General features: G+C 38.5%; 3 protein-coding genes across 4 annotated transcripts; all 3 read right to left on the bottom strand.

The window, feature by feature from the left end:
- Positions 1-1,625: 1,625 nt before the first annotated feature.
- LOC121191248 (ion channel TACAN-like) lies at positions 1,626-7,540 on the bottom strand. Of its 2 annotated transcripts, none has more exons than XM_041052411.1 (12): positions 7,374-7,540; positions 6,107-6,225; positions 5,742-5,873; positions 5,545-5,604; positions 5,344-5,439; positions 5,018-5,107; positions 4,724-4,789; positions 4,387-4,448; positions 3,978-4,073; positions 3,244-3,308; positions 2,950-3,018; positions 1,626-2,130 (listed from the first exon to the last, which is right to left on the bottom strand). In XM_041052411.1, the coding sequence occupies exons 1-12, from the start codon at positions 7,449-7,451 to the stop codon at positions 2,017-2,019; spliced, it is 1,047 nt and encodes a 348-aa protein (XP_040908345.1). In that variant the 5' UTR covers positions 7,452-7,540; the 3' UTR covers positions 1,626-2,016. The 2 variants fall into 2 exon arrangements, with proteins under 2 accessions (XP_040908345.1, XP_040908347.1); XM_041052413.1 differs by having other exon boundaries at positions 3,978-4,070.
- Positions 7,541-8,769: 1,229 nt separating this feature from the next.
- Positions 8,770-14,710, bottom strand: styxl1 (serine/threonine/tyrosine interacting-like 1). Its single transcript, XM_041051905.1, has 8 exons — positions 14,585-14,710; positions 14,383-14,444; positions 10,982-11,081; positions 10,545-10,678; positions 9,689-9,834; positions 9,484-9,587; positions 9,183-9,295; positions 8,770-8,939 (listed from the first exon to the last, which is right to left on the bottom strand). The coding sequence occupies exons 1-8, from the start codon at positions 14,685-14,687 to the stop codon at positions 8,808-8,810; spliced, it is 894 nt and encodes a 297-aa protein (XP_040907839.1). The 5' UTR covers positions 14,688-14,710; the 3' UTR covers positions 8,770-8,807.
- Positions 14,711-18,553: 3,843 nt separating this feature from the next.
- LOC121190332 lies at positions 18,554-22,187 on the bottom strand. The gene is made up of 6 exons (XM_041050973.1): positions 22,025-22,187; positions 20,913-21,020; positions 20,736-20,778; positions 20,418-20,542; positions 19,914-19,963; positions 18,554-19,141 (listed from the first exon to the last, which is right to left on the bottom strand). The coding sequence occupies exons 1-6, from the start codon at positions 22,032-22,034 to the stop codon at positions 18,641-18,643; spliced, it is 837 nt and encodes a 278-aa protein (XP_040906907.1). The 5' UTR covers positions 22,035-22,187; the 3' UTR covers positions 18,554-18,640.
- Positions 22,188-23,287: the final 1,100 nt, after the last annotated feature.

The raw sequence follows: 23,287 nt of genomic DNA, 5'->3' as shown, positions 1-23,287 counted from the left end.
CTTACATGACAATGTTTCAACCAGAAGTGTTCCTCTTCAGGTAAAGGTGAGGGTGTAAGCACACCTTTACCTAGGCAGTATATTCATAGATTCGCATGCTTTTCAGTTAACAAATTTTTCCAAAGCAAAAATGCAAAAGCATGTAGACGCCTCACAAAAAGCAAAGAGGGTAGTGCAATAAGAAGCACAGAGCGTGAAAGATCCTCTAGGATTTGAAACAATACCTTACAAATGTTACACTCTTAAATGTTAAAGAAAATATAAATAAACAGGCTTATAAACATCACTATAAATCACTAAGGTGTTCTCAAATGCCAGTCGCCAACACCCAGCCACAGACAACCCCTAAGGGCGCTGTCACCACAACAAGACCACAGTACCACATCACTGCAGAGACTAGCAACAGCGCCCCACCAGGACTCTCCAAGTGTGAAGCTCAACAAGGTCCTCCTTCCTACTTCACTCATTCCTACTAAAGATATAAATGGGTCACAAGTATATAGTTTCATTTTTAAATTAGGTTAAATAATGTATTAAAACAGCTGGTGTAGCTTTTAGCAAACATCAGTTCAACCTGAAGAAATACATTAATTATCCGGGACTATTTTCAGTGGCAGATTACAACACACCTGATGCACAAGTGAATGTTTACAGCAGGAGGATGGTGTATGTGGGATTGACTAAAAATAAACTACAGTGGCTGTGGGCCTTTAATATTATAGTATGTTGGGCCTGTGTCCACATTGAAAGCAAAACTAGGTAACCAACAAAAGTAACACACAGGTAACCTTTTGTTCTTTATTCCATCTGCTGTAGTTGACTGATAGTAACATTTTTTAGAGGGTCCAGATAAACATTAAAAAAGTTTTAAATGTAGATGTTGGCATTGAGTCTTTAGTCTTCCCACGGAGGCCTGATAACGGTTTAGTTCAAACTGATTCTGAACCATTTACTGATTAGTAACATTCACTCAGTGAAATTGGTGATTGACATTGGTGGCATGCGAACAACAATCACCATAATTCAACACCTCCTCATTACTACTAGTCCTACCACCTGCACCAGATGGTGGACTGTAATCACCCTCATGAGATGTGATCCATTTGAAAAAACGAGTCCCAAATTCCCCGTAAAACAAGACTTCAAATTAAAAAAAAGAGGTTTGAGGAGTTTTGTTTAAAGATAAAGAAAAGATTTGAAGTTGTGATGGATGAAATCTGCTCAGTGTATTTACACATACAGAAGGACCTGGATAGTGTTCACTGCTATTACAATTCACTGCTTTCACCTTGTGGTCATTTTGGTGTAATGCAGTAATTCACTAAATGCTTCAGTACATTTTCACATGAAGCAAAGACTGTAGATGTTATCCACAGCAGTCAGTGAGGATGAGGTTATACCAAAGAAAACATTATAGGTATGTAAGGTGTTTATCAGATACCTTATCTTATACCACTGAATGTTCATGCTACAGCAACAGAATTATCTTATCTCCCTCCTGCAGGCATCAAAGTAGCTGCATCAGAGTGACAAAATAAAACATATTCACCCATGATAAACACAGTTTCTACCACCACCTATAACATAAAGTCACCTGCTGTAAAACAGAAAACAAGAACCGGCGGTGCTTTGGAGGAGTGTTTTATTAAGCTCTTTCTGTAAGGCTAAAATGAATAGCAGCTGCTGAGCGACAAACTGAAGGTTTCCCTACATAAATACAATGCAAACAACATTCTTTGCTTATTCAGTAACACTTCCTTATCCGAGTTATAACAACCTTAGTTGTTTCTTTGTTGTTTCTTTGACCAGACAATGAGAAAATCTCTATGGCCTGGCCATGCATCAATTATGCAAATATGAATTCAAAAGGACTTGAAATAAAAAGGACATTGATAAGAGTAGCACTGCATGTAAATGGTCCACAAGGACAACGGACATAACATTGATAAAGAGCTCTAAAGAGAATATTAGAGCTATGGTAACGTCTTTCTGTCCCATAAACAGATTATTCCAGTTTTAAAAGGTCTTGGACTTGTCCTGGTTGCTCGTGTATTTCTGGTAAACTACACCCAGTGTGGTGAAGAAGTTTCCCATGAAGAGTACCATGTAAGAGCAGCCGCACATGAAAACCTGCACCACGGGACAATAAATAAATACATAAATAAATAGCTCAGGCAGAGGCTTTTTGCAACTCTGAGAACTTTAAATACAGAGGATGTGGTATCACACAAGCTGCTACCTTTATCTATTTACTACACCAAAACGTCTGAATTCATTTCTGTATACTGGAATTTGTTCAGCTGTTTTAGGCCATCATCATAATATACGTAACATTTATAACATTAATTACATTACATTAATTCTATTTTAACCACGTATTTTTCACCATGTCCAGATGAAAAAAATTGTTTGAAGTTTCCATTAAAAATTTAGAAAGATAAAAGCACAAACACAAAACTCTGAAAAGTTCTTTTGGTCCCTAACTTCACCTTGTCCACAGTCAAGTCGAGCGAATTGCTTTTATTTGTTTATTTTTAACTTTTATATTTTCCGTTGGATTACTTTCACTGAAAAAAAAGTCTGGTGATTCTGAAGTGAGAAGGATCAACTTTTTATGATTCTGAAATCTAAACAGTGAAATCCTTCTACCACTTCAGGAATGTGTTCAGCTGATTCATGCAGCAAGTGTATGATGTCTGCGTGTTTTCACTTGATTTGACTTATGACTCTAAGAAGTGGTGTGACATATCTGTCAGACTGTGTCAATCAGGTTAAGGTCAGTTGGGATGAGGGTTTACATTAATTACACTTCTACCATGCAGATGGATCAAACATCGTTTGATCCAGTTTGACAGTTTGAGGAAATGATGACACATGAAGATGAAATGAGTCATCAAATTGAAGGTCAAATATAATGACTGCACATATAATGAGTGCACATTAACAAACCTGCCACTCTTTACACTCCGGGAGCTGGAACATCCTGAAGAGTGTTATGCTGTTGTAAAGCTGCCAGAACTGCAAGAGGAGGAACAGTAAACAATCAAAAATGAACTAAAAACAACATTTTGGAGCAAAAGAACTTCCTCTATTATTTTATGCTTTGTTTTTTAAAATCTGAATTTCATCATCTTTTCATGTTCAGTATAGGCAATGACCAATTTCTGTTAAAAACAAAAAAATTAATTAATGAGCCCTTGACAAGAGTAAGCAGTGAGCACTATTAAGAGAGATGCTACTCACTTGACCAAAGAACAAGAAAGGAAGGAGGAAGGTCAAGCCTCTCCACATCCAGGACTGGAAACCCTCTGAACACCAGCAGAGGAGAGGAGAGAAGAGTAACTGAACTTAATCTGTCATTATCATTAGAGACGGAGACATGCATAGACATGACATATAATGAAATATACAGCTGATATGAGACAAGAAGACAAGAAGTGAACATAGCCAATATGTGAGATACATAATAAGTAGTGTATTGAGTGGATAGTGAGATTTGAGAATTTAATAAACATTTTTTAAAAGAACTCCTCAAAATAAATAAATAAAAAAAGCCATGCTAGCGACTCTGTGAATCTAGTGTGAACCTACTAATGGCATGAGATAAAATGTGAGGTGGGGTCACCACAGTCATTAAGATTCATCCTCTGAGGCCCATGAATGTCTGTACCAAACTTCATGGAAATCCATTTAATAGTTGTTGAGATATTTTGTTCTGGACCAAAGTGGTGGACGGACCAGTTAACCCACATTGCCAGCCCTCAAGCCATGCTACTGGTGTGGCTAAAACTTAACTCATGAGCACTCTCTGGTGGACAAACTACATAATGGCAACACTGTTCCTAAATGACCCTAAATATATCTTTGGCAATTCTGTAAGTAATCTGAGCCCCTTCTCATTGTATTATTCCAGAGTCATTCAACTATAAATATATGCTAACAAACTGGAGACTGACAGAGGTTTAGACTGCACTCACCGACTGTAAGGTCCATGTTATGTCTTTCTCCCAGTGCTCTGAGTCTATACAAACAGCCACTCTGGTAGTAGTACTGGAGGAACTGGACAAAGCCTACTTTGCAAACAGAACAGAGAACAAACACAAGTGCATCCATGACTTCACTGTTGGCCAAGATATCAGTCATACAGTTATTCAGCTGTGAGTTATTTGCCTCAGAGAAGCAAACTTTAAGTTGAACATTACTAAAATGAAACAAAATGAAAAGGAAAAAAATGACGATCTGCAGCACACGATTATATTTAGACATTTATAAGACTGACTTAAAGCACGTCTTCAGCATGGAAAAAAAATCTTATTATATAGTGTATATTTCATAATGTAGATTAAGTATGTGGTGAGGAATTGGGACACAGCTTGAATCTCTTACTTTGGTACAGACAGTATGTTAGGAACTGGTTCCTAAACATCTGGTAGAGAGTGCCTTCAGGCCTGCGAACAAAGAAAACATCTGGTTAGAATAGAGCACAATTAAGACAAGAGCCAAAGCACTTTGACGGCAAAGTTTATGATGCTTTTAATTCGACTTTGAATAAATATTTCTTTTTCTTCTTATTCCAAGGCCACCAAGTTCATTACATATATTTTTAAAACAGCACTGAGATATTTTAATATCAGACCCAACCCTCTCACCTGCTTCCCGACATTTTATACAGTTGTGAAAGTGTAAAACTCTTCCTTTCAAAAATGTGAATAGCATCACTCACCACGTGAGCATGACTCCAGACAGGAAGGTCGATACGTAGTGATGGAAAACCCACCAACCTTTGATCCTGAAACAACATGGAGGACTGACAATGAAGGTAGGTCTGAACATTATAAGGAATCTACTCAGAGTCACCTAATTACAGGTTTGCTGCCTCTGGGTTCAAAGCACCTTCCTACATTGTGAGGTTTTAAGGAAGCCGGTTTATCAGTTTACCAGTTTATCTACTATTAATATAATAAAAATAAAATAATAAAATAATAAAAATTGTGGAGGCAGTAAATTTGCTGCAGACCTTGAGCCGTTGGTGATGAGGATACTTTCCCGGATAGTGAGTGTGCAGTAGTACCACACCAACAGGAAGTTGAACAGGGCATCGAGGGCTCTGAAACAAAAAGGACACATGATGAAGTAACGCACAACCAAATTTACACATATAATGGAAATAATTCAACACACTCATTTATACGTCCACATTGTCAGTGTACAACAGCTGTGCAGTGAAGGCAGTAGTCCTCTGTCAGTGTCAACACTGGATCGGACCAGCCACACAATAGCCGAATTTAAGGGTTCATTACCAAAAAGTTTAGTTTATGTAATGTGGTGCGTGTGGAATCTGACCTGTAGCTGAACAAAAAGCGACACGTGAAGGAGAACACGAAGAGGATGACCGTGAGGACCAGTTTAAATTTCTCATATTCATCTTTGTAGGCAAATCTGTTTTGGCGAAGAAAAGGGAAATTATATTGATGTGATGGTGACATTATTTTATTTTGAAAGACATTTAGGGTTGTAAGGAAATTAACATGAAGTGTGACTTACTTCGACTGTTTGTTGAGGAGTGTTACATTAACGTTTCCTAAAACTAGAGTGAGGTATAACCTAAAGAGAAAGAGGTGTAGGTCATTCACAGAACCAACATCTTAAACATTACAATCATTTACTCTGACATTTTTCATGTTTGCTGCACTATGGAAAATAAATACAAATAATTTATTATGAGACAGAATCAAACCTACCCATTCTTCTTTGGCAGAAAAGCTTCCATCTCAGAGAAAGCATTTGCTCTCTCTGTGATGGAGTCTTCGATTTCAGCGATAGAATCCACATCCTCTGGACTTAACTTGGGCGTTGGATGGTTCTTTTTGCATCTAGTCATGGAAAAAAATGTTTATGACACAGCACAGACTGTATTTGTTTGTTTGCAATTTTTTTCCCCATTTTCAATTTGACACTCCTCATTCTCATGTTGCAGGTACAAGTTGTGAACTACTAAAAACTGTTTCTACCTTTTAGTTACTGAAGCTGTTACGAAAAGGCACTGAGTTAATCTATTGAGGCTATCCAGCACCCTTGCCTGATTTGATCCCTGATCAATACTTACTGATCTAGTGACGCAGAGAGCTCTTTCAGTTTCTTCCTCTGACGTGCGATAGCAGCGGAGCAGCTGTCTTGCAGCTTGGCCACTTCTTCAAGTTTATGTTTGTACAGACGATGAGTGTCCTGGAGGTGGAAAAAAAATTCCAGAGGAATATGTAAAGTTGTGTTGTATAATGCCAAAAGGTTGAATTCATTTTTATAAACAAATTTGCAAAGGACACATAAAAGATGCCAGTGAGTCTTCCACATTGATGCTCACCAGGTGCAGGGTCCTCCAAAATCCTGGAAGCGTGTTTTTATTTGCAGAAGTTGAACTTTACTAGTATTACAAGCAAACTGTTGCTGCTGCATGAATAAATAGTGACAGACTATTTCTCACCAGAAATGTTTTGGGACATAGACTAAGTTCTGTTTTAATACTGGAGCTACTTTTTGAAAGTACACTGTATATGAATTGTGCCTTTGAGTTTTGCAAGATTTACTACACTACTTCTGTGCTGCAACAGACTTGCCTGGCACTTGTTCAAATCTCATTGACCCTTTGTTCATTCCAGTCAAGTCTAATTCTTTCATTGTGAAATTAAGCAACAGTAATCCCTTCTCAGCGAAGGAGCGGAGAAGTGTAGGATGGCTTTCCACCTTGGTCTTATGCTCAGGGAATAAGGAAGACCTAAAAACTGTGACAAAAATAATATTCTAAAACCTCATGGTTAAAGTTTCACACAATAATGACAATGTATGTGGAGAAAAGCGAGTTGGAACATGCTGAGAATTCAGACTTATTTCTTAAATGCATTACAAACACTTCATTACTGATAACCGTAATGGCCAATAAAGATGCGTGGGTTTATTTGCTGATGTAGTAAAAAAATAAAAGGGGCCCCACTAAGGCTGACATAAACTTTTTCCACTACTGTGGCAACATTAGAGTAACACATAAACAAAGCATAACCTGCAGAATGACAGGTTATCCTCATTTGATCTGAGTTAATTCCTTTTTGTGTACTTTGAGACTCCTGGTTAAACACATCGAACAAACGCACAAGGATTCATTTGGTGCTTCCCTAGAGAGGCAGTGGTCCACACTGTAATCTACCGGACCTTTCACTTTGTTTTTGTTCTTCTCTTGGCTGTCACAGTACAATTATCTTTAGCTGCTGAGGGTGGATCCCACTGTCGCCTGTGTGCCAACCCACTCCGGATGTTAGCTTACCGGGGCAGGGGCACACTTCCACGGGTGAACCATAGCTAGATAACGCCGTTAAACTTACCTGGATTTGTTGGTAGCCCTTCTCTAAATCCTCCCATTCGCGTAAACATTCGTTTAAACCCGCTGGGCTGAACAACATGTCTTACTCGGACATCAGGACAGCTCCAGGAGTTGGGTAATATTCAGACTGGCTCAGCTGTGCAACAGTTGTACCGTTCTGAGTGTCACAGAGACGCTAACAAACAAGTTTGACTTCCTGTTAGGACCTTCAGAATAAAAGCCTCAATTAACACGTTCGAGTCTACTCTTCCGTGCGCATTTATCAAACTTTTAAGAATTACACTTTAAAGAGCCAACTCAAGAGTAGGAAAAAAAAGTTGACCCTTCAACTTCTATATTGTGCATTTAAGAGAACTTACAGTATCTTCAGTGGTGTGTTATTCTGCAAGGACATATAAAGTTGTACATTTTTTAAGTATGTGTAAAATCCTTAAATTTACATGAATAAAATTGTAATTTTTTTTTCATCTAAGCATGCAGCATCTTGACTAGACCTTAAAGATAATTTTATTTTCCTTAAAAAAAAAAAAAAAAAAAATCTGTACTGTTAGATATAACAGTTACATATTCTTGAGAAATTAAAATAAGTCACGTCAAATTAAAACGTTTAAATTAGCTTTTATTTATAAGGCCATGTAAAAATTCCGGTTTTAGCATAGCTAACGATGCTAAACTTTACAAAACTGCGTACGTATAGCCCATTGGACGCGTTAATTTGTAACGGCATGGTCCAATCAGAAGTCCCGTCGGATGTTGCTCCACAAAACAGAGCATTTGTTCCCTGAGTTTGGTCTGTTAGGCAACAGTGTCTCTCTCTCTCTCTCTCATAGTTCCAGCCTTATTAGCAAAGTTTTAACCCAGACTATGGCCCTGACGGCTGTCATCTGTAACCGAACAAACCATTTGGATAACATGTTGTTTGGTCGGTTTCTGCAAGGCTGGTGCTATGTCCCCTGCAAGGTTTGTTTCAGGGCAATAAGTTACTCACCATTTGGCATGTGGCCTATATTTTTAGAGCTGATATTATGCAACTCTGTAGACAGGGCAAACTGTCATCTCCAATATTGTTAGCACCTCTGGAAGAGCCATGTATGGACTCAAGCACAGCTAGTGACAATTAGGGCCACATGGTGCTTGAAGGCTTTTTTTAAAAAGAAGAAAATAATAATAAGAAAAAAGAAAGAAATCATAATTAACCTCATATGTTAATACCAAACAAAAGAATGAGTATATTAGTGTAATTACAGAAAGCACTAGGAGTCGCTGTCACTTACATTATTTGTGTTTCTTTTTGTTTCCTTATGTTTGGCAACTGTAAATCATTATAAAGAGAAAACTCTAAAATGGTGTATCCCTGTAATAATAATAATAATAATAATAAAAATAATAATGCATCAGTTATCTTTATTGAATATGAACTAGTCACATTCCTTTGTTAAAAATTAGATTCAGAGATATCAGTCACTTTTGTTCCCATGGTGTGAAGCTCCCAGTCAGACAGCTGCTGTAGAAACCCTGTGTTTGGTCTCATGTCAGGTTTACATTTGAGCATGTAATTCCAGGCCTCCTGAAAAAGTCAAACCAATATTATAATGTAATGTTATGTTATATTTGGTATTCACATGCTGTCTTTCCATGATCCATATATCCATGACCAACATTAAAACCACAACTTCTTGCTTTTGTACAAATTGAACAGACAAAATACAGTGAAACATACTAAATGGTGACCCATAGAGGCGGTAAGGCGGACTTATCAGCACACTGTCTCTCCTTTAACTGTTACATGAACAGAATTAACTCCACTTGCCTTCAGTGTGTATTTGAGGTGGTGCATGAGAAAGGCAATGGTTAGAGTGCTGCAGCGGCTTCTGCCCTGCCTGGAAACTATCAGGACACGAGAGCCCATGTTGATGTGTGACCCTGAAAGCAGAAGATGGATTACTATTTCAGTGAACAAAAAGCCTAACAAAAAATAAGACATTACACGATTCAGAAGTTCTAAAACCTTGATGTCTCAAAATACTGAGTTACCTGCTCTTATAGCTGAGACTGCAAATATTTGTAAGGATTTAAAAACAGCTTATCCAGTGAAGAAATGTGTGACTTACCAATGAAACTACAAATCCGTTCAAAACTTGAATATAAATCAGATGACACCGAGTCAGCCACAGTGATGTTAAGGATGGTCTGGTTCCCCTTTATGGTTCTAGATCTACATGAATTCAAAAGAAATTAAAAACAAACTCAACAGCAAAGACACATGACATTCAGAATTTTCTCCAATGATGTTTTAAATGTTCAGTCCTGCCTTACTCCAGAGTATCACTCTGTGAGATGCTGATGACAGCGCTGATTTTCAGGTCTCTGAGGACACTGGAGTCCATGCCTTGTTTCTGGTCACCCATGTACAGCAGTCCGACTATGATCTCCACTGGATACGTCTTCAGGTTTTCCAGCTCCTGAGACAGCACGGAGATATATTAAACTGTATTTATCAGCAGCAGTTTGAATCAAATTGCACCACTAAAGTTCAGTGTCAGCAGATCCTGAATTTTTGTTTGATGTTGTGACCCCGTCCTGTGAAGTGGCCCAGTGTCAACATCTAGTTTTAACACCTGTACCATTTGTTTATTTACAGAAAGTGGCTTCAGTATCACTCATGAATATCTGTACAGTCTCCAATCCAGTACAACAGCCTTACTATAAATACTGCCCTGGCGTGGCTTGTGCTGTTCAGCTGTGCTGAGCATTTCACAGAGCTGATTGAACAATTGTGGTAATTTCTTGCACTGTAGTTTTTTGAAATGGACTGCCTTATACAAGGAGACAATGTGCTATTGAAGTACTTTGGCTGTGTAGTCCAGTGGTTCCCTACTTAAGGTCCCCTCCAAAGGTTCACAAGACAAGTCTGAGGCATAATGAGAAGAAAATCTTTGCTGCTTTTGTTGATTTTTTTGGGGAGTATCACACATCCAATTAATGTCTCTTTGGTGGAACTCCGTAAGTTTCATCCAAATCCCTGGACCTGAGATCAGACACCGATTTTTGTCCAGCCCAGTGATTTAGATTCAAATTCGTCCAGACTTTGTACCATCTGGATGATTCAGGTGAACCATCACAGACTTAATTATGAGTTTATGGAGCTCCAGGCCAGGTGTGTGTGTCTTACCATGATGGTGTACATAATTTTCTCAGTCCTTAAGAAAGGGTACAGAGCTGAGAACCTCTGAAAGCCTCCTCTCACTATGTGGACTGGATAGCGGCTAGCTTTAGCCAGGGCCTGGGCACATTCAACTGCTCTGCCTGTAATCATAGTCAGAGACCGAGCCATGAACATCATTTAACAGTGTGTGGACATTTGTGACTGAAATTCAGATTGGGAGCATTGCCAGCTGGGAATTATTAGCTTTGCCAGAGCAGTGCAGGCAACATATGGAAAATACAAAGTATGTTGTAAAATACACAGCAAAACAGTAAACTATGTCCATAGCTACACACCATTATGTTGTCCACCATGTTATGTTGTTTAGTGGATTGGTAAAAATCAGATCACACTTCAGAGCCGCTTTGATGAGACATTTCCTGTATAACACCATAGCCAGTTACCTTGTTCCTGTAAACAGCTGGTGTTGCTGTCGTAGACCACAATGTGCTGCATACTGTCAACCTCCACAGCCACTGGCAGCAGGAATTTGCCTTCTGAATTCTGAAAAGAGTCACCCAGAAGGTTTTGATATTTGAAGCACAAAATAATCCTACAAAAAAAAAAAAAGGATAAGGGAACTAAGAAACTAAGCTGTTATGCAAGGCTTGTCTTTCCATTTCTTAAACTTGCATCCCCTGACCACACATTATAGACTGATTTAAAGTGCATATATATATACCGTGGTGGAATGTAACCCACTGCGCAAAGACACGTCCAATTTTGGTCTCCTGAAGGTGAAGACTGTGACGCCAGAAGACGTCTTTTTTCCGACTTCTACCAAATGTCCAGTATTGACGTCCACAGGACCTCTGAATAAGGACTAATTGTAGTCCAAATATGGTCGTTGTGGACGTCTTTTCAACGTCAAATTTAAGCTCATTTTAGACATCGTTTTTTATACTGCTTCTAGTCTCTGTGCACGACTGTAGTCCTATTTCAGAAGGTGGCACACTGTTCCAAGGGTTCATTTTCCTATAGCTTCATTTGATTGTCTCAGCAGCAGGTGACAACTGGAAACGCATACAAAGGTGTGATGCATTTCCAGTTTAAACCTGCTGCGGAGCCAACGAAGCTACAGGAAAATTAACTGGTACAGGAAACGGGTCCTCCACCTTTTGGAAACACATGGGACTACAGTTATACACAGAGGTTTACAATAAATCACAATTCAACCCCCACTTATTTATTTCCATTTTTATTTTTGTCAATCACTGGCACAAACATGTCACTAATAAAGCTTTTGACTTCTGTTGAATTTCCTGCCAACTACCAGTAAAAACAAGGAACATGAATTTCATGGCTTGCATGTGGACATTGCTTCAGTGTTCATCAGTTGAAGCAAACAAATGCTTTACTTTTGATTGTCTGCCAAAACTAAATTAAAGTGATAGCCAATAACTACCAGTAATAGAAAAATTCAAATAAATAAATATAAAAATAAAATAAATTACACCACCCGCCTTGTTTGGGTCTGTATCACAACAAATAAACATACATATACAACAACAGAAATTTAAAACAATAAAAATTAAAGTGCTAAACAATGTGTTCTGAGGTAAAATCCAACCAGAACCAATTATACTAAATACAGAAAAGAAGACAATGTACAAAAGCTGTGACAACATTCTCCACAATGGATAATCAGTCCTGAGAGACTGCTGTGTATCCTCCACCTCTTTGCGGTCCTTTGCTTCATCCTCTGTCATCAAATTTCATAAATCCAACTGCACAAGCAGAAAAAGAAAAATTATTAGAAATATGTAAAGGAAATCTGCAGTCATACTGTACTGCTCTCACCACGCGTACCGTTACGCAAAAATACGGTGACTACATAAATACACAAATACATTAAACAACAGGACATTACGCAAAATGTAATGCGGCTAGCAAACAAATTCCACAAAACAATGCTAACAAAACAACACAATAAACATACCACTTTGAAAACTACACGCACACAATACTTACAGACTGTACGTTCCCTGGCTGAAACGTGTGCAACCACATTAAACTTTACGAGCCCATCTCTGTGTTACTGACCGAACTTATTGACTGAAGAAACGGAGCGGAGCGGCCAAGATGCGAATTGGAACATTAACAGAAAGAGCGCTCACTCTGTCGCTGTTTCCAAAAACTAAGTACAGAACACTCACTCTGATACAATTTCCATGAACCAAAGGAAAATACACATTTTACATTTTTATACTTTTTAACACTTTCATGAACTTTAAATATTACTTTTAACCTTTAAAGAGAGCACATGTACACCAAGTTCCCATATTTGTAAGCAAAAATATGTTGCCTGTGCATCCACTGCCAATACTGGATTAATGCATCACCACCTGCCTATATCTTCGTGCCTCGCTAGCATGTAAAAAGCAATCCCCGCCGTGAGGGAGCCGCTAGATATAAAGTTCGCAGCTTGTTCTTTTCGCTAGCTTAGCGAATTTAGCTTAGGCTAGCTACCAGCCTAGCTCTGGTTAGAGAGCAGTGACTTAGCGACTTAATGCTCGTTCACGTTAATCCTTCAGTTAACGTGAATATTTTTAGGCACAGTCGTTTTCAAAAGTAATTCCAATTCCATTTAAACTATGGCCAGTGTTTAGCTAACATTAGCTGATACGATGACATGCAATGTCAATTGTAGCCACAGCAGTTTTAGGTAGTTTAAAACAACAAAGCTAGAACAGCTTACACTATAAATACATAAATGAACATAAAATGAACATAAAATGAACAAACATGACCAACTTACTTTCAACTTAGAGGAAAACGGTGATTCCTGATGTATGCTGAACAGAGCCGAGCGGCCACTTGCTTCCACAGAGATGAAACCAGAGACTGAGAGACGGTTGATGAAATTTGAAGAATCGCGCCAAAAGCTTGGCGTGTTGTCTCGGCCAATCAGGGTGCCGTTTACTGGTTGGCTTATGACGACGTGCTGCCTCAGCCAATCAGAGTGGCGTTGACTGGTTGAAATCATAAGAGTTATAAAATCAAGGCTCCTATGTACCATGAAATTATTTTCTGAAGCGTAATTTCCAACAAGTTGCATTTCCATATAAATATATGAATAAAAACATAAACAAATAATACATAAATAATTACTAACAAATAATGTTTAATCACAAATCTATAATCGTATTCATTAATCATATTGACAACAACAATGATGATATTTGTCATTTAAAAAATGACATTCATTAATAATGTCAATTTCCTGCACCTGTCTTAGACGTCCACGTGACGTCCAAAAAAGTTACCTAGTCCGACGTTCAAATGTTGAACTGCATATTGACATCCATGTGTAAATGTCCAGAACTGGTCGTGAACTGAACACCTAACGGGTCAGTTTACCGACAGGTGAATTTACCGACAGGTCAGTTTACCGTCAGGTCAGTTTACTGACGGATGAATTTACCTACAGGTGAGTTTACCGACGGGTCAGTTTACTGACGACTCAGTTTATTGTCAGGCAGTGGTAGAGGAAGTACTGAAGCTTAGTACTTTAGTGAAAATACAAATATAAAAAAAAATGGCACAGCCCCGACACTGAGACAATCCATTGCGTGAGTACTTTTACTTAAAAAAAATACTTTAAAGTAAATTTAAAAGTAAGTACTTAAGTAAGATTCTTGATGTAGTACTTCCACTTTCACTTGAGTAAATGTTTTGCGGGATATTTGTACTTTTACTTAAGTACGAAGCTTAAGTACTTCCTCCACCACTGTATATATATCTTCTTTTACTTTGTGCCACAAAGACATGAATCACAAAACTGTGGATACAATGATATATTTACCACTGTGGCATTTTTAGCTGTTATGACGTGACTCGTGTTGTAATCTTGGGATTCACGAGCATCTAAAAAAAGAGACAAGCAGTACACAATTAAATTCATTTAAAGACCAGCAATTAAGCAAACCAAACTCATATTAAATGGTCACACATGCCCCAGTGTTGATAACTTGTGATAATTAGCTGAGGTAAATCCAGTGTCCTACCAATCAAACAGAGGTAGTTGATCTCTGCCAGCCTTGGCACACACCTGCACTGGTTCAGGAGATTGTAGAGCGCAAACGGCTCACACATCACGATTTCAGCCATCGCAGGAAGAATGACAACATGAAAACAATTAGCTAGAAATAAATATCAAGAATACCTGAACATTACTATCAGCTTGACTTGTATGAGAAAATATAGCATCTTCAAATGACCATGATGTGAAACTCAGTGGTTTTTGTTTGTTTATATGGATCTGGTTGCTAAGCGATTCTGAGTCCTCCGTCATTAGTGGTTGGAGATGATGTAGACCCTTAAAGTCACAGCGATCCATTTCGGGACCATGCAAAACACGTTTTTTCACATCTAGTGAAAACAAGTTTTAATGACATACAAAATCCACAGTCTGTACAAAAATATGTTCCGAAGTTAATATAAAGTTAGTATGAGGATCAGCAGTATGAGTTAGACAAATCAATTAATTATCTTTCAGAATTAAGGTGTTTTAAATACCAAATTCCAGTAGTGTTACTATCCACTCAGAAGAGTGGTGTCGAGGTGGAACTGAGGGAATAGTGGCTATGGCCTGGGGGACATCAATCTCTGACGGACCTGTAACCTGGTGCAGGTTGGCAGGTTGAAAAGTGGCGGGCAGTGGTAGACGGGGCAGGTACCTCCTCCTCCCCCCAAAAATAAAAAACAAACAAAAAAACAAACAAACAAACAAACATTAAAACTGTCAATGAAGCCTAAACTCTGGGAGTTACAGACAGAGGAGACCCAGGTGCTGAGGCTGAGCAGCCCGCTCAACCGCCCTATTCCCCGGCCACAGGTGGGAGTCGGGCCGGAGATGAAAACACTGTAGTGGGACTGATGCAGGTGAAGGGAGCGTGTGGTCGTTCGTCTCGGCGATTGTCTGGGTTAAGCGGAGACACTTAACCCGGACGGAGAGGTGAGTTGTGGCATGTTTGGATTAAGTTGTCTAGGGAAGATATGGGGAGTGGATTAGCTCTGCAGTGGCGTCTGTCCAACAGGTTCCGGTTGTTAGCAAGTAGAGTAACGCCGCCAAGTCTGCGGCGTCCGTTGGCTAGCTAGCCCACACGCTAAAAACCTGAGGGGCTATGGGGGCTATGCTAGCAGCGAGTCCGCTAGCGACTAGCAAGTTTAAAACTTAAAATCCGTGAAGCAGGTGGCAAAAATCTTATAGAGACACACAACCAAAGGACTTTTAAAGTGTGTGAACCTATCCCTTAAGGATAAAAAATAAAATAAAAAAAATAAATAAATCAAAACAAGCTCACTCCTTCAGCTGGAGCTGCTTGGTCTTAAGCAAATTCAAAGAGACAAGAACACATCACCTCTATCTTACCTCTGCCGTCGGTTTTACAGCCGATCGATTTTAGGAGTTTTCTGATAATGTTGAAAAGCACTTCACAGGCAGGCACAGGCTTGCTGCTCCCCAACACAGCGCAGTCTCAGAGGCAGGTCTCCTCTGGTTGTTTCCAAATCCTCAGAGCTGGACTAAACTTCTGGGGGTTTCCATGGGCCAAAAATATTCAAAACATCTTGAAAAACATTTTATTTGTTATCCCATAACTTTTTATGTACTTCATAAGAAGTTCACTCTTTTTTTAATCTGGTGCAATTGTAATGCTCTTTATACTTTTGATTTCCTGATCTTATTTAGACATGAAATCCAGTTTTAATCTTGATTTCCCCAAGTAAAGCACCTTTTAACTTTGCTTTGAGAGTTATTGTGTAAATGAAGTTACTGCTTCTTCTTCCTAGAATAATTATAGTTATTTTAAAGCAAGATGTTTTTTGTAATGAAAGAAGAAATTATTTTCAATCAAATCTAAAATGTTGGATGACTGTTATTACATACTCCACATGACTTTTACTTACAAACCATCCACTTATAATCACAGTGTGACAGTTTTTCAGTATCATTGCTGTCAATACTGTTTTTGCATATGTCCCTTTGACCTTAACGGAGGCCTTTGGAAACTCTTTGGCTGAAGGGTGTGGGTGATCTTTTAATGATGGAGTGTATATGGCATTTGGTTGGCTAGTGACCATGGTGTAAACGGGATAATATCCTTACATAATGGCTAATTTGGTTCTACAGGCATGTATCAGCAGCAGCAGCTCCTCATCCAGCCCAGGCTCTCTAAGGAGACAAGGAAAAACTCGCCAAAGTCCTGAGGCCAGTAGGAAAATGGGAAGAACATTTGGGAAAGGCAATTCAAAGAGAGATCACCTCTCCTCGGACGGCTGGGGGCGCTACAGGAACAGCAGGTGGGAAAAAGGCCAATACTGAGGTAAGAACTCTGACATAGTCCAGTTAGATGAGTCCAGTTAAAGAGTGCCTTCACATCCTTCATGTCAAAGAGAGGGCATGTTTGACATTTGTATGGCATGTCTGGTCTGAATTTTTAAAGTGTGTATTTGCGTGGTGGCTAGGGGCTGTGGTGTTGGTGAAAACTTTACCTTGAGCAAAATACGTGTTTTATTGTCTGATGTGAAAGTGAAGTTAGGAAGGGGGTTAGGTTGATAACTGGATACCAAACTTGTGACCTTGTACTGGTGTCTGAGTTCCCTTACTCATGTGTGCACATGTCAAACAAAAATCAGTTAAAGATCAGATCTTGGAGAAACAGCAGCACCACTGCAGTACCAGCAGTGAGCAGCCTTGCTCACTCAGACGAGTTGAACAGCCACAGAGGAGGAGACCAGTGTTTGTGAGACCAGTGAATGTTGTGAGGGGGATGAAAGAGGAACTGAACAGATTTTCCTTTTGCCTTTCATCACTTCCACCATCTGCCATTGGAAGAAACCATAAAAGCTTCAGTGCTGTTTGACCCGCATGTATAAAAAGTGTCCCTTTTATGATGTCACTGAAAGCAGCCAAAGAAATATCCTTTTCAGTCTAGCTGAAAAGCATACAGTGTAAAATGTCATGTCATGTAGAGACAGACTGTATACAATCAATACCCGTATTGATTGCACAAGCAAGCATTGACAGTTACTAATAGTACCCTGTTGTTTGTGTGTGACTTTTTGTGTGGCTTCCCTGTAAGTCTGCAACACTTCGATGCAAAACTCCTGAGGCCAAAAATGAATCCATAGAGAGGATGTAGGCCATGGTCAGCTATTGAAAAACTGTCAACAAACAGTTAGTGTGCTGCAGGCCTCTGACTGCTGAGTCCACTTCAGAGCTGAGCTCCCTCAGCAGACAGCAGGGCAGTAAATTATCCTCTGCAAGTGCAGACTACAGAGGTGGACATAATCATTTCAGCAGATGGCGCATTAGCTCTTAAGTGGTACAGATTTTCAAGGTAATGACCATTATCACGGGTTTGATGTGGAAAATCTTCTGTGGGTGACATGTACATTACAATATGCCCACGTGAAAAATAAAGTTACATTAATGATATAGTAATTTTCCCCTTTTTACTTTTTCTCCTTTCATTTAAATGTTAATATTCATTTCACCTTGAGTCATACCATGACTGAGAAGCAGGTTCACCTGTGCTTAGGCAAGCACACTCACTGAAGAAAACAGGCTTTGCTACAGCATGGAAAACAAATCTAAGATTTTTTTTTCCTTCACACCTTACTGTGAGACATCAGTTGACATATTACTGTGAGACATCAAACCAGTGAAAGATCTTCCTTCTGTGATGATTCTATCTTCTATGATGATTAGATTTTTTCCCTGTCTTTCGCAAGAAAGTGACAATTTTCCACCTGGCCCTTGACCTCTAAATGTCACACACACCATTTCCTCTGCTCTTTATGTCCGCTACAGTTATTACATCCTCTGCACAGAAAGGTACACTTTTGTTCCCCAGATGCTCAGTGTGGAGAGCTCAAGAGCTAGCTTGTTTACATCAAAGAGGAAATTGCTCAACTGTGTGAAGCTCACTGATTTTTGAAGATGACAGTTTTTATACGTGTAGACACAGTAATAGATTATAGCCTTTATTGGGTTTTCCAGCTGGCATAGAATTAAGCTTTGTACAGTTTGAAACAATAAGTCTTAATATGATCTTTGTCTAATCTTGTTGGTCATGGGTAAAGCTGCTGATGAAATGATCTGTGCTGCTCTGAGTAGCCTCTACCTTTGAAAGCTGTGTACATACAGTCCCATTACCGGCACCTTGTCTGTCGTCTCTTTCATCGCTCTCTTGCTCTCCTTTCCATTCTCTAGTTCCCCCATCCTCCTGCCCTCTTAATCCTTCCCATCCCGCATTCTCCCTCTCCGTATTTATGCTCCTTTCTCTCTCCATCTCCTCCGTCTCTTGGGCTATCTGTTGACTGTTCAGGTAGATGCTACTGTGTGAGACCATGGTGATGGTGTCTCTGGAAGGAAGGTGAGCATCCATGTCTCCCTCCACGTCCAAGAGAGCATTTCTCGGGGGTGTGAGTTGAACTGGCAGCTGATCCTGTCGGTTGTTTCGCGCCTGACTCTGGTCTTGCTGATGGCGATGCTTCCTCTTGCGTTTTTGTGCTAACTTCAGATCCAGTGAGGCATAATTCAGGTCAAGATCTAAAGGCTGGTTTCAGACGGAGACAAAGAAGGTTGTTAAAATACAATATTTTGCAGCGCTATGCACCAGTTTAAATGTGATATTCTTTATTGGTGGGATCTTGTGGCTGTAGCTTCTCAAGCATTTCTTTAAGCCTTGTTTATTTTTAGAACATTTTGTGCTTCATCGTGTTCATTGGTTCACAGTTACATTGACCACAATGCAACTATGGTATGAAGTGCTTTCCGTTGTGAAAGCAGATCTGTCAGCATGACTTAATGTCTATGCATGCCATCATAGAGAACAGAACACAAGATATACACTAAAATACCAGCATTTACCAAATATGTTCAAGCAACTGGCTTAGAAAATGATTATAGATTGGAAACAATTTGCAAACCCACTTTTGCTCGTTAACTTCAAGTGCATATTATATTCAATGCATTTCATCCTCGGAATTGGAAATGCAAAGCCTAAACAGTGAGGTTTATGATAAATCATCCAGGGAAAAACACGTGCAAATCAAGTGTAATCAGTAGAAATTAAGAACACTGAGCAGGTGCAGAAATAGCCTTGCACCAAAGAGCACAGAAGCAAGGTGCATGATAATTTCCACTCTGCCATAACACTGTCAGTCCCTATACATGCAGATGAATGCTAGACAAAATAACATACATGTATTACAGTATGTGACAACATAACTAGTCATGAAAACTATGTGGAAATTTTGTAAGAACTACATCCATGGACAGAAAAATGCAGAGAAATTGAAATACAGTAATGAAAGTATAGCAGTTACCGTCAAGCGCTCTCTTGTGTGTTGCCTGGTCATCATCTCGTAGCAAACCTCTACAGAACCCAACCAAATAAAACACATAATTTAACCATTTACATTCTGCTAACCAAGAACACGAAAATTACATTACATTAAATTTATTATAATACATCATAAAGATAAATAAAATACGAAAAGGAAAAATATGCAAAGGTAAATATGTGTAATATTTCTTATAATACATGAAACTTTTTTCACCATTTTTTGACATATATGCAATGCAATAAACTGTGCAATATTACACCTCACAAAAATACACTGATACACTGATGATCTAAATATGTCTCTCTTTTAACTGCGCTTGTCTCTGACCAGCTGCTGCAAACTTCCTCTTCTGGGATTAATAAAGTTCATCTTAATATAAATTGTATTTGTATAGACAAAGAACATTTACAGGATATACAAAAATAATTTTTGTGGTAGACTAATGTTTTAAATAAATGTCACAGAAGGCAGGCTTATGCTCACCTTCTCTGTCTGTGCTGATGTTGCCATAGATTGGATTTTCCTGTTGCTCATGATGGTTGTGGGGATTTTCCTGCTGCTCATGATGATTGAGGTCGTGAAAGTAATGGCCTTCATCCTGTGATGGGCTTCAACAAGATATGGAGGAACAATTTCACAGTTTATATCTACAGTAAGATATTATTTATAGATAAGAAAGAAAATTTAAATGTTGGAAAACTTATATTACTTTTTACAAATTAAACTGTATTGGAGTGAATAATAATGGGCTGGCATGTACACGTTTTATACTGATTAAAAAAAAAGCAGATGAAAGCATACCCTTCTCCTTCATAAATGTCTGGGCAATAGCGGCCATCTTTGTCTGTATACACAAAATATTAAATTGTTGATAGAATGTCCTGTTGTCCTTGTAAAAGCTTAGAGAGGTTTGGACTCAACTGTGAATACTTAAAAAAAACAAACAATATGCCAAAATAAACTGATTTATAATCCTACCTCTGCACAAACAGGCTCTTCGTCTGATGCATAAGATGATATTGAAAGACACAGAGATCAACAAGGCCAGAAATAACAGCACCAGACCAGCCAGTTCAAAGAAACACTCTAAAAGACAAACACAATCTGACTATTAACATGCCAAACCTTTAAACATCTGTCTGTGGGAATCAGAATTTCAGTCTTTGAACTTTTATCTTCTTTTGTCAGTCTGGAATTTCCCTCTGTACATCTCAATAACAATCAGAAAAGATTATGAACATTTTTAAAATGCGTCATCACTTCTGACAAAAAACTAAAACATCCAGTTAGTTATGTCAGCAATTGTAGGTTATTCCAGTGCCTGACCTTTTGAGATGAAAAACTGGAGGAATAACAGAGAACACTGCACCATTAAAAATGTAATGGTAATAAATGTTATCTGTGTAAGTAAAATAAATAATGTGCTCAATCTAAAATTATTAGCATATACTACAAGTATATCTGCCTTGTGCTACTACAAAGAGAACATCTGTGATTAAAAAAAAAAACATTTAGCCTCTACAGAACCATTATTTTCTTTATAATAGTTGAGGCCGTACGGTACTGGTCCCAGCAAAATAATACTGACAAATTTAACTCTTCAATTTTATTCTTCTTCCTGTATCCTCAGATGTATTGTAAATGTATCATAATTCCTATGTAAGTGAAATAAATAATTTGGTTGAAAAGTGCAAGAAGGGTTTTGGAAATCAAGCGTGCTGCACATGATGAACGTACGTCTTGTTGCAAAAATGAAACAAGGTTCTGTGTGGATATTAAACTACAGAAAACTGAGGACTATGTCACTGAAAACATAAAAAAGTTATGGTATAATCAAGTTATGATCAGCTCATTGTATTATTTGTTGTAATACTCCAGTCTTTACAAACACCTTTTGTTCTGCCATATTTGTGACGTACTGTAGAAAAGATTGAACTTTTTCTGTTTTCGTCACAAAAGCGACAGTTTGTGGAATTATACTCAGGGATACATACAATATTTACACACATATGTACAATGTAAAAATATTTGATACAAGTTTTAAGATCTAAATAAAATTTTAGAAGTTGTAAAAGTTGCTCTGATCCTACCTTTTGACATATTCCAGCCGTCTTGAACAAAACAGGTTGTCTTTCTGAAACGACTGCTCTCAGGCTACGGGACATCACTGAGTTCAGTCAGTAATGTATGCTACACTGTAGTCTATTTTTACCTTGCCATAGTTAACTCTGTCTTATCAGAGCACTTTGAAAACTGGCTGCTCTTCAGTTACAAACAGGAAACTATGTAACCTCATTGTGACGCACCCAGTGTCAGACCGTTGTGCGATACACAACAATTACAAATGGGTCATTACATTGCTTTTTAAATACGATAATGGTTTGTAAACATTTGTAGATTTTGAAATGTCAGCACAGAGAAGAAGTATTACACCTTCATGAGACATCAACCTTTCTTTTAGTTTATTTGCCAGTTGAATAAAAAACTTCCTAGCCCTTACTGAATGAGCCTGATTCTGAACCTAAAGTACACAGTTAAACTTGTCGTGACTGACTTTTCAGTTTCCAGGTGTCTGGCAAGTCCTCACAGTGCCATGAATAATAATAGCACGTGTATATTTGGTTTGGATATACAATATACAATAGACCTTTATATGAACTGTCTGTGTGCATAATTGCTGTATGTATATCAAGAATTGAAATCTTGCATACACGCAGTACATTGTGGGTTTGCTGCTGTGGTTGGAAAATCAGAAGAAAGTGCTGTTGTGAAAGGTTTCTTAGTAGAGCTAAATTCACTAGCATGTATGAATGTGAGTGCAGTGTGTGTGAAAATGTTACTGTACTGAGAAACTGGGCAGATCCTGCTTAATTTTGTATGCAAATTAAATTTTCAAAGTAAATTATCAGAGAAATTATCACCACACAGAAAAAAAAAAAAAAGCAGTAAATGCTCAAAAAATACAAAAAGCTGTATTGCTAACATTTCTAACACCCTCCTGTGTGTGTGCGTATTGGCATCCAGTGGTTGTTATATTTCTTATCTGTTTAGCCCGTGTGGTTTGTGGTTTCAGCCCCATCTTTGTAAACTCAAATTTCACTTTGTGGTACCTGTGGACAGCAGTGGCCTTTGATATAAAGCCTTTAGTCAACACGCAATATCGGCACTGAACTGGTATTTTAAAGGAAGTCGCTGGCAGGAAGTCCTACAGCTTTACAGCATAGGCGGCAGATCTTTAATAGACATTGAGAGGAAATCAGCTGTGTAGTTTTTGATTTGTTTCTGTGCAAATAAAATGCTTGTTTACTACTATATCATGGATTAACTGGGCCTTCAAATTCAAATGACTGCAT

This window comes from Toxotes jaculatrix, chromosome 12, assembly GCF_017976425.1.
Source record: "Toxotes jaculatrix isolate fToxJac2 chromosome 12, fToxJac2.pri, whole genome shotgun sequence".
Classification (NCBI taxonomy): Eukaryota; Metazoa; Chordata; class Actinopteri; family Toxotidae; genus Toxotes; species Toxotes jaculatrix.
The sequence above is the reverse complement of the archived record's forward strand: the minus strand, read 5'-3'. Positions and strand labels throughout refer to the sequence as shown.

Bases quoted from the DNA above. Each gene is read 5' to 3' on its own strand.
- LOC121191248 (XM_041052411.1), bottom strand. From the start codon at position 7,451: ATGTTGTTCAGCCCAGCGGGTTTAAACGAATGTTTACGCGAATGGGAG. The intron at 5,440-5,544 runs GTAAGTCACACT...TCGCCAAAACAG, and splicing joins CTCCTCAACAAACAGTCGAA to ATTTGCCTACAAAGATGAAT. The intron at 3,019-3,243 runs GTGAGTAGCATC...CTCCTCTTGCAG, and splicing joins CTTTCTTGTTCTTTGGTCAA to TTCTGGCAGCTTTACAACAG.
- styxl1 (XM_041051905.1), bottom strand. From the start codon at position 14,687: ATGGCTGAAATCGTGATGTGTGAGCCGTTTGCGCTCTACAATCTCCTG. The intron at 9,296-9,483 runs GTAAGTCACACA...TTCTGCTTTCAG, and splicing joins ACGGATTTGTAGTTTCATTG to GGTCACACATCAACATGGGC. The intron at 8,940-9,182 runs GCAAGTGGAGTT...TGACTTTTTCAG, and splicing joins ACCTCAAATACACACTGAAG to GAGGCCTGGAATTACATGCT.
- LOC121190332 (XM_041050973.1), bottom strand. The intron at 20,543-20,735 runs GTATGCTTTCAT...ATCTTGTTGAAG, and splicing joins GACATTTATGAAGGAGAAGG to CCCATCACAGGATGAAGGCC. The intron at 19,142-19,913 runs GTAACTGCTATA...GTCTGAAACCAG, and splicing joins ACACAAGAGAGCGCTTGACG to CCTTTAGATCTTGACCTGAA.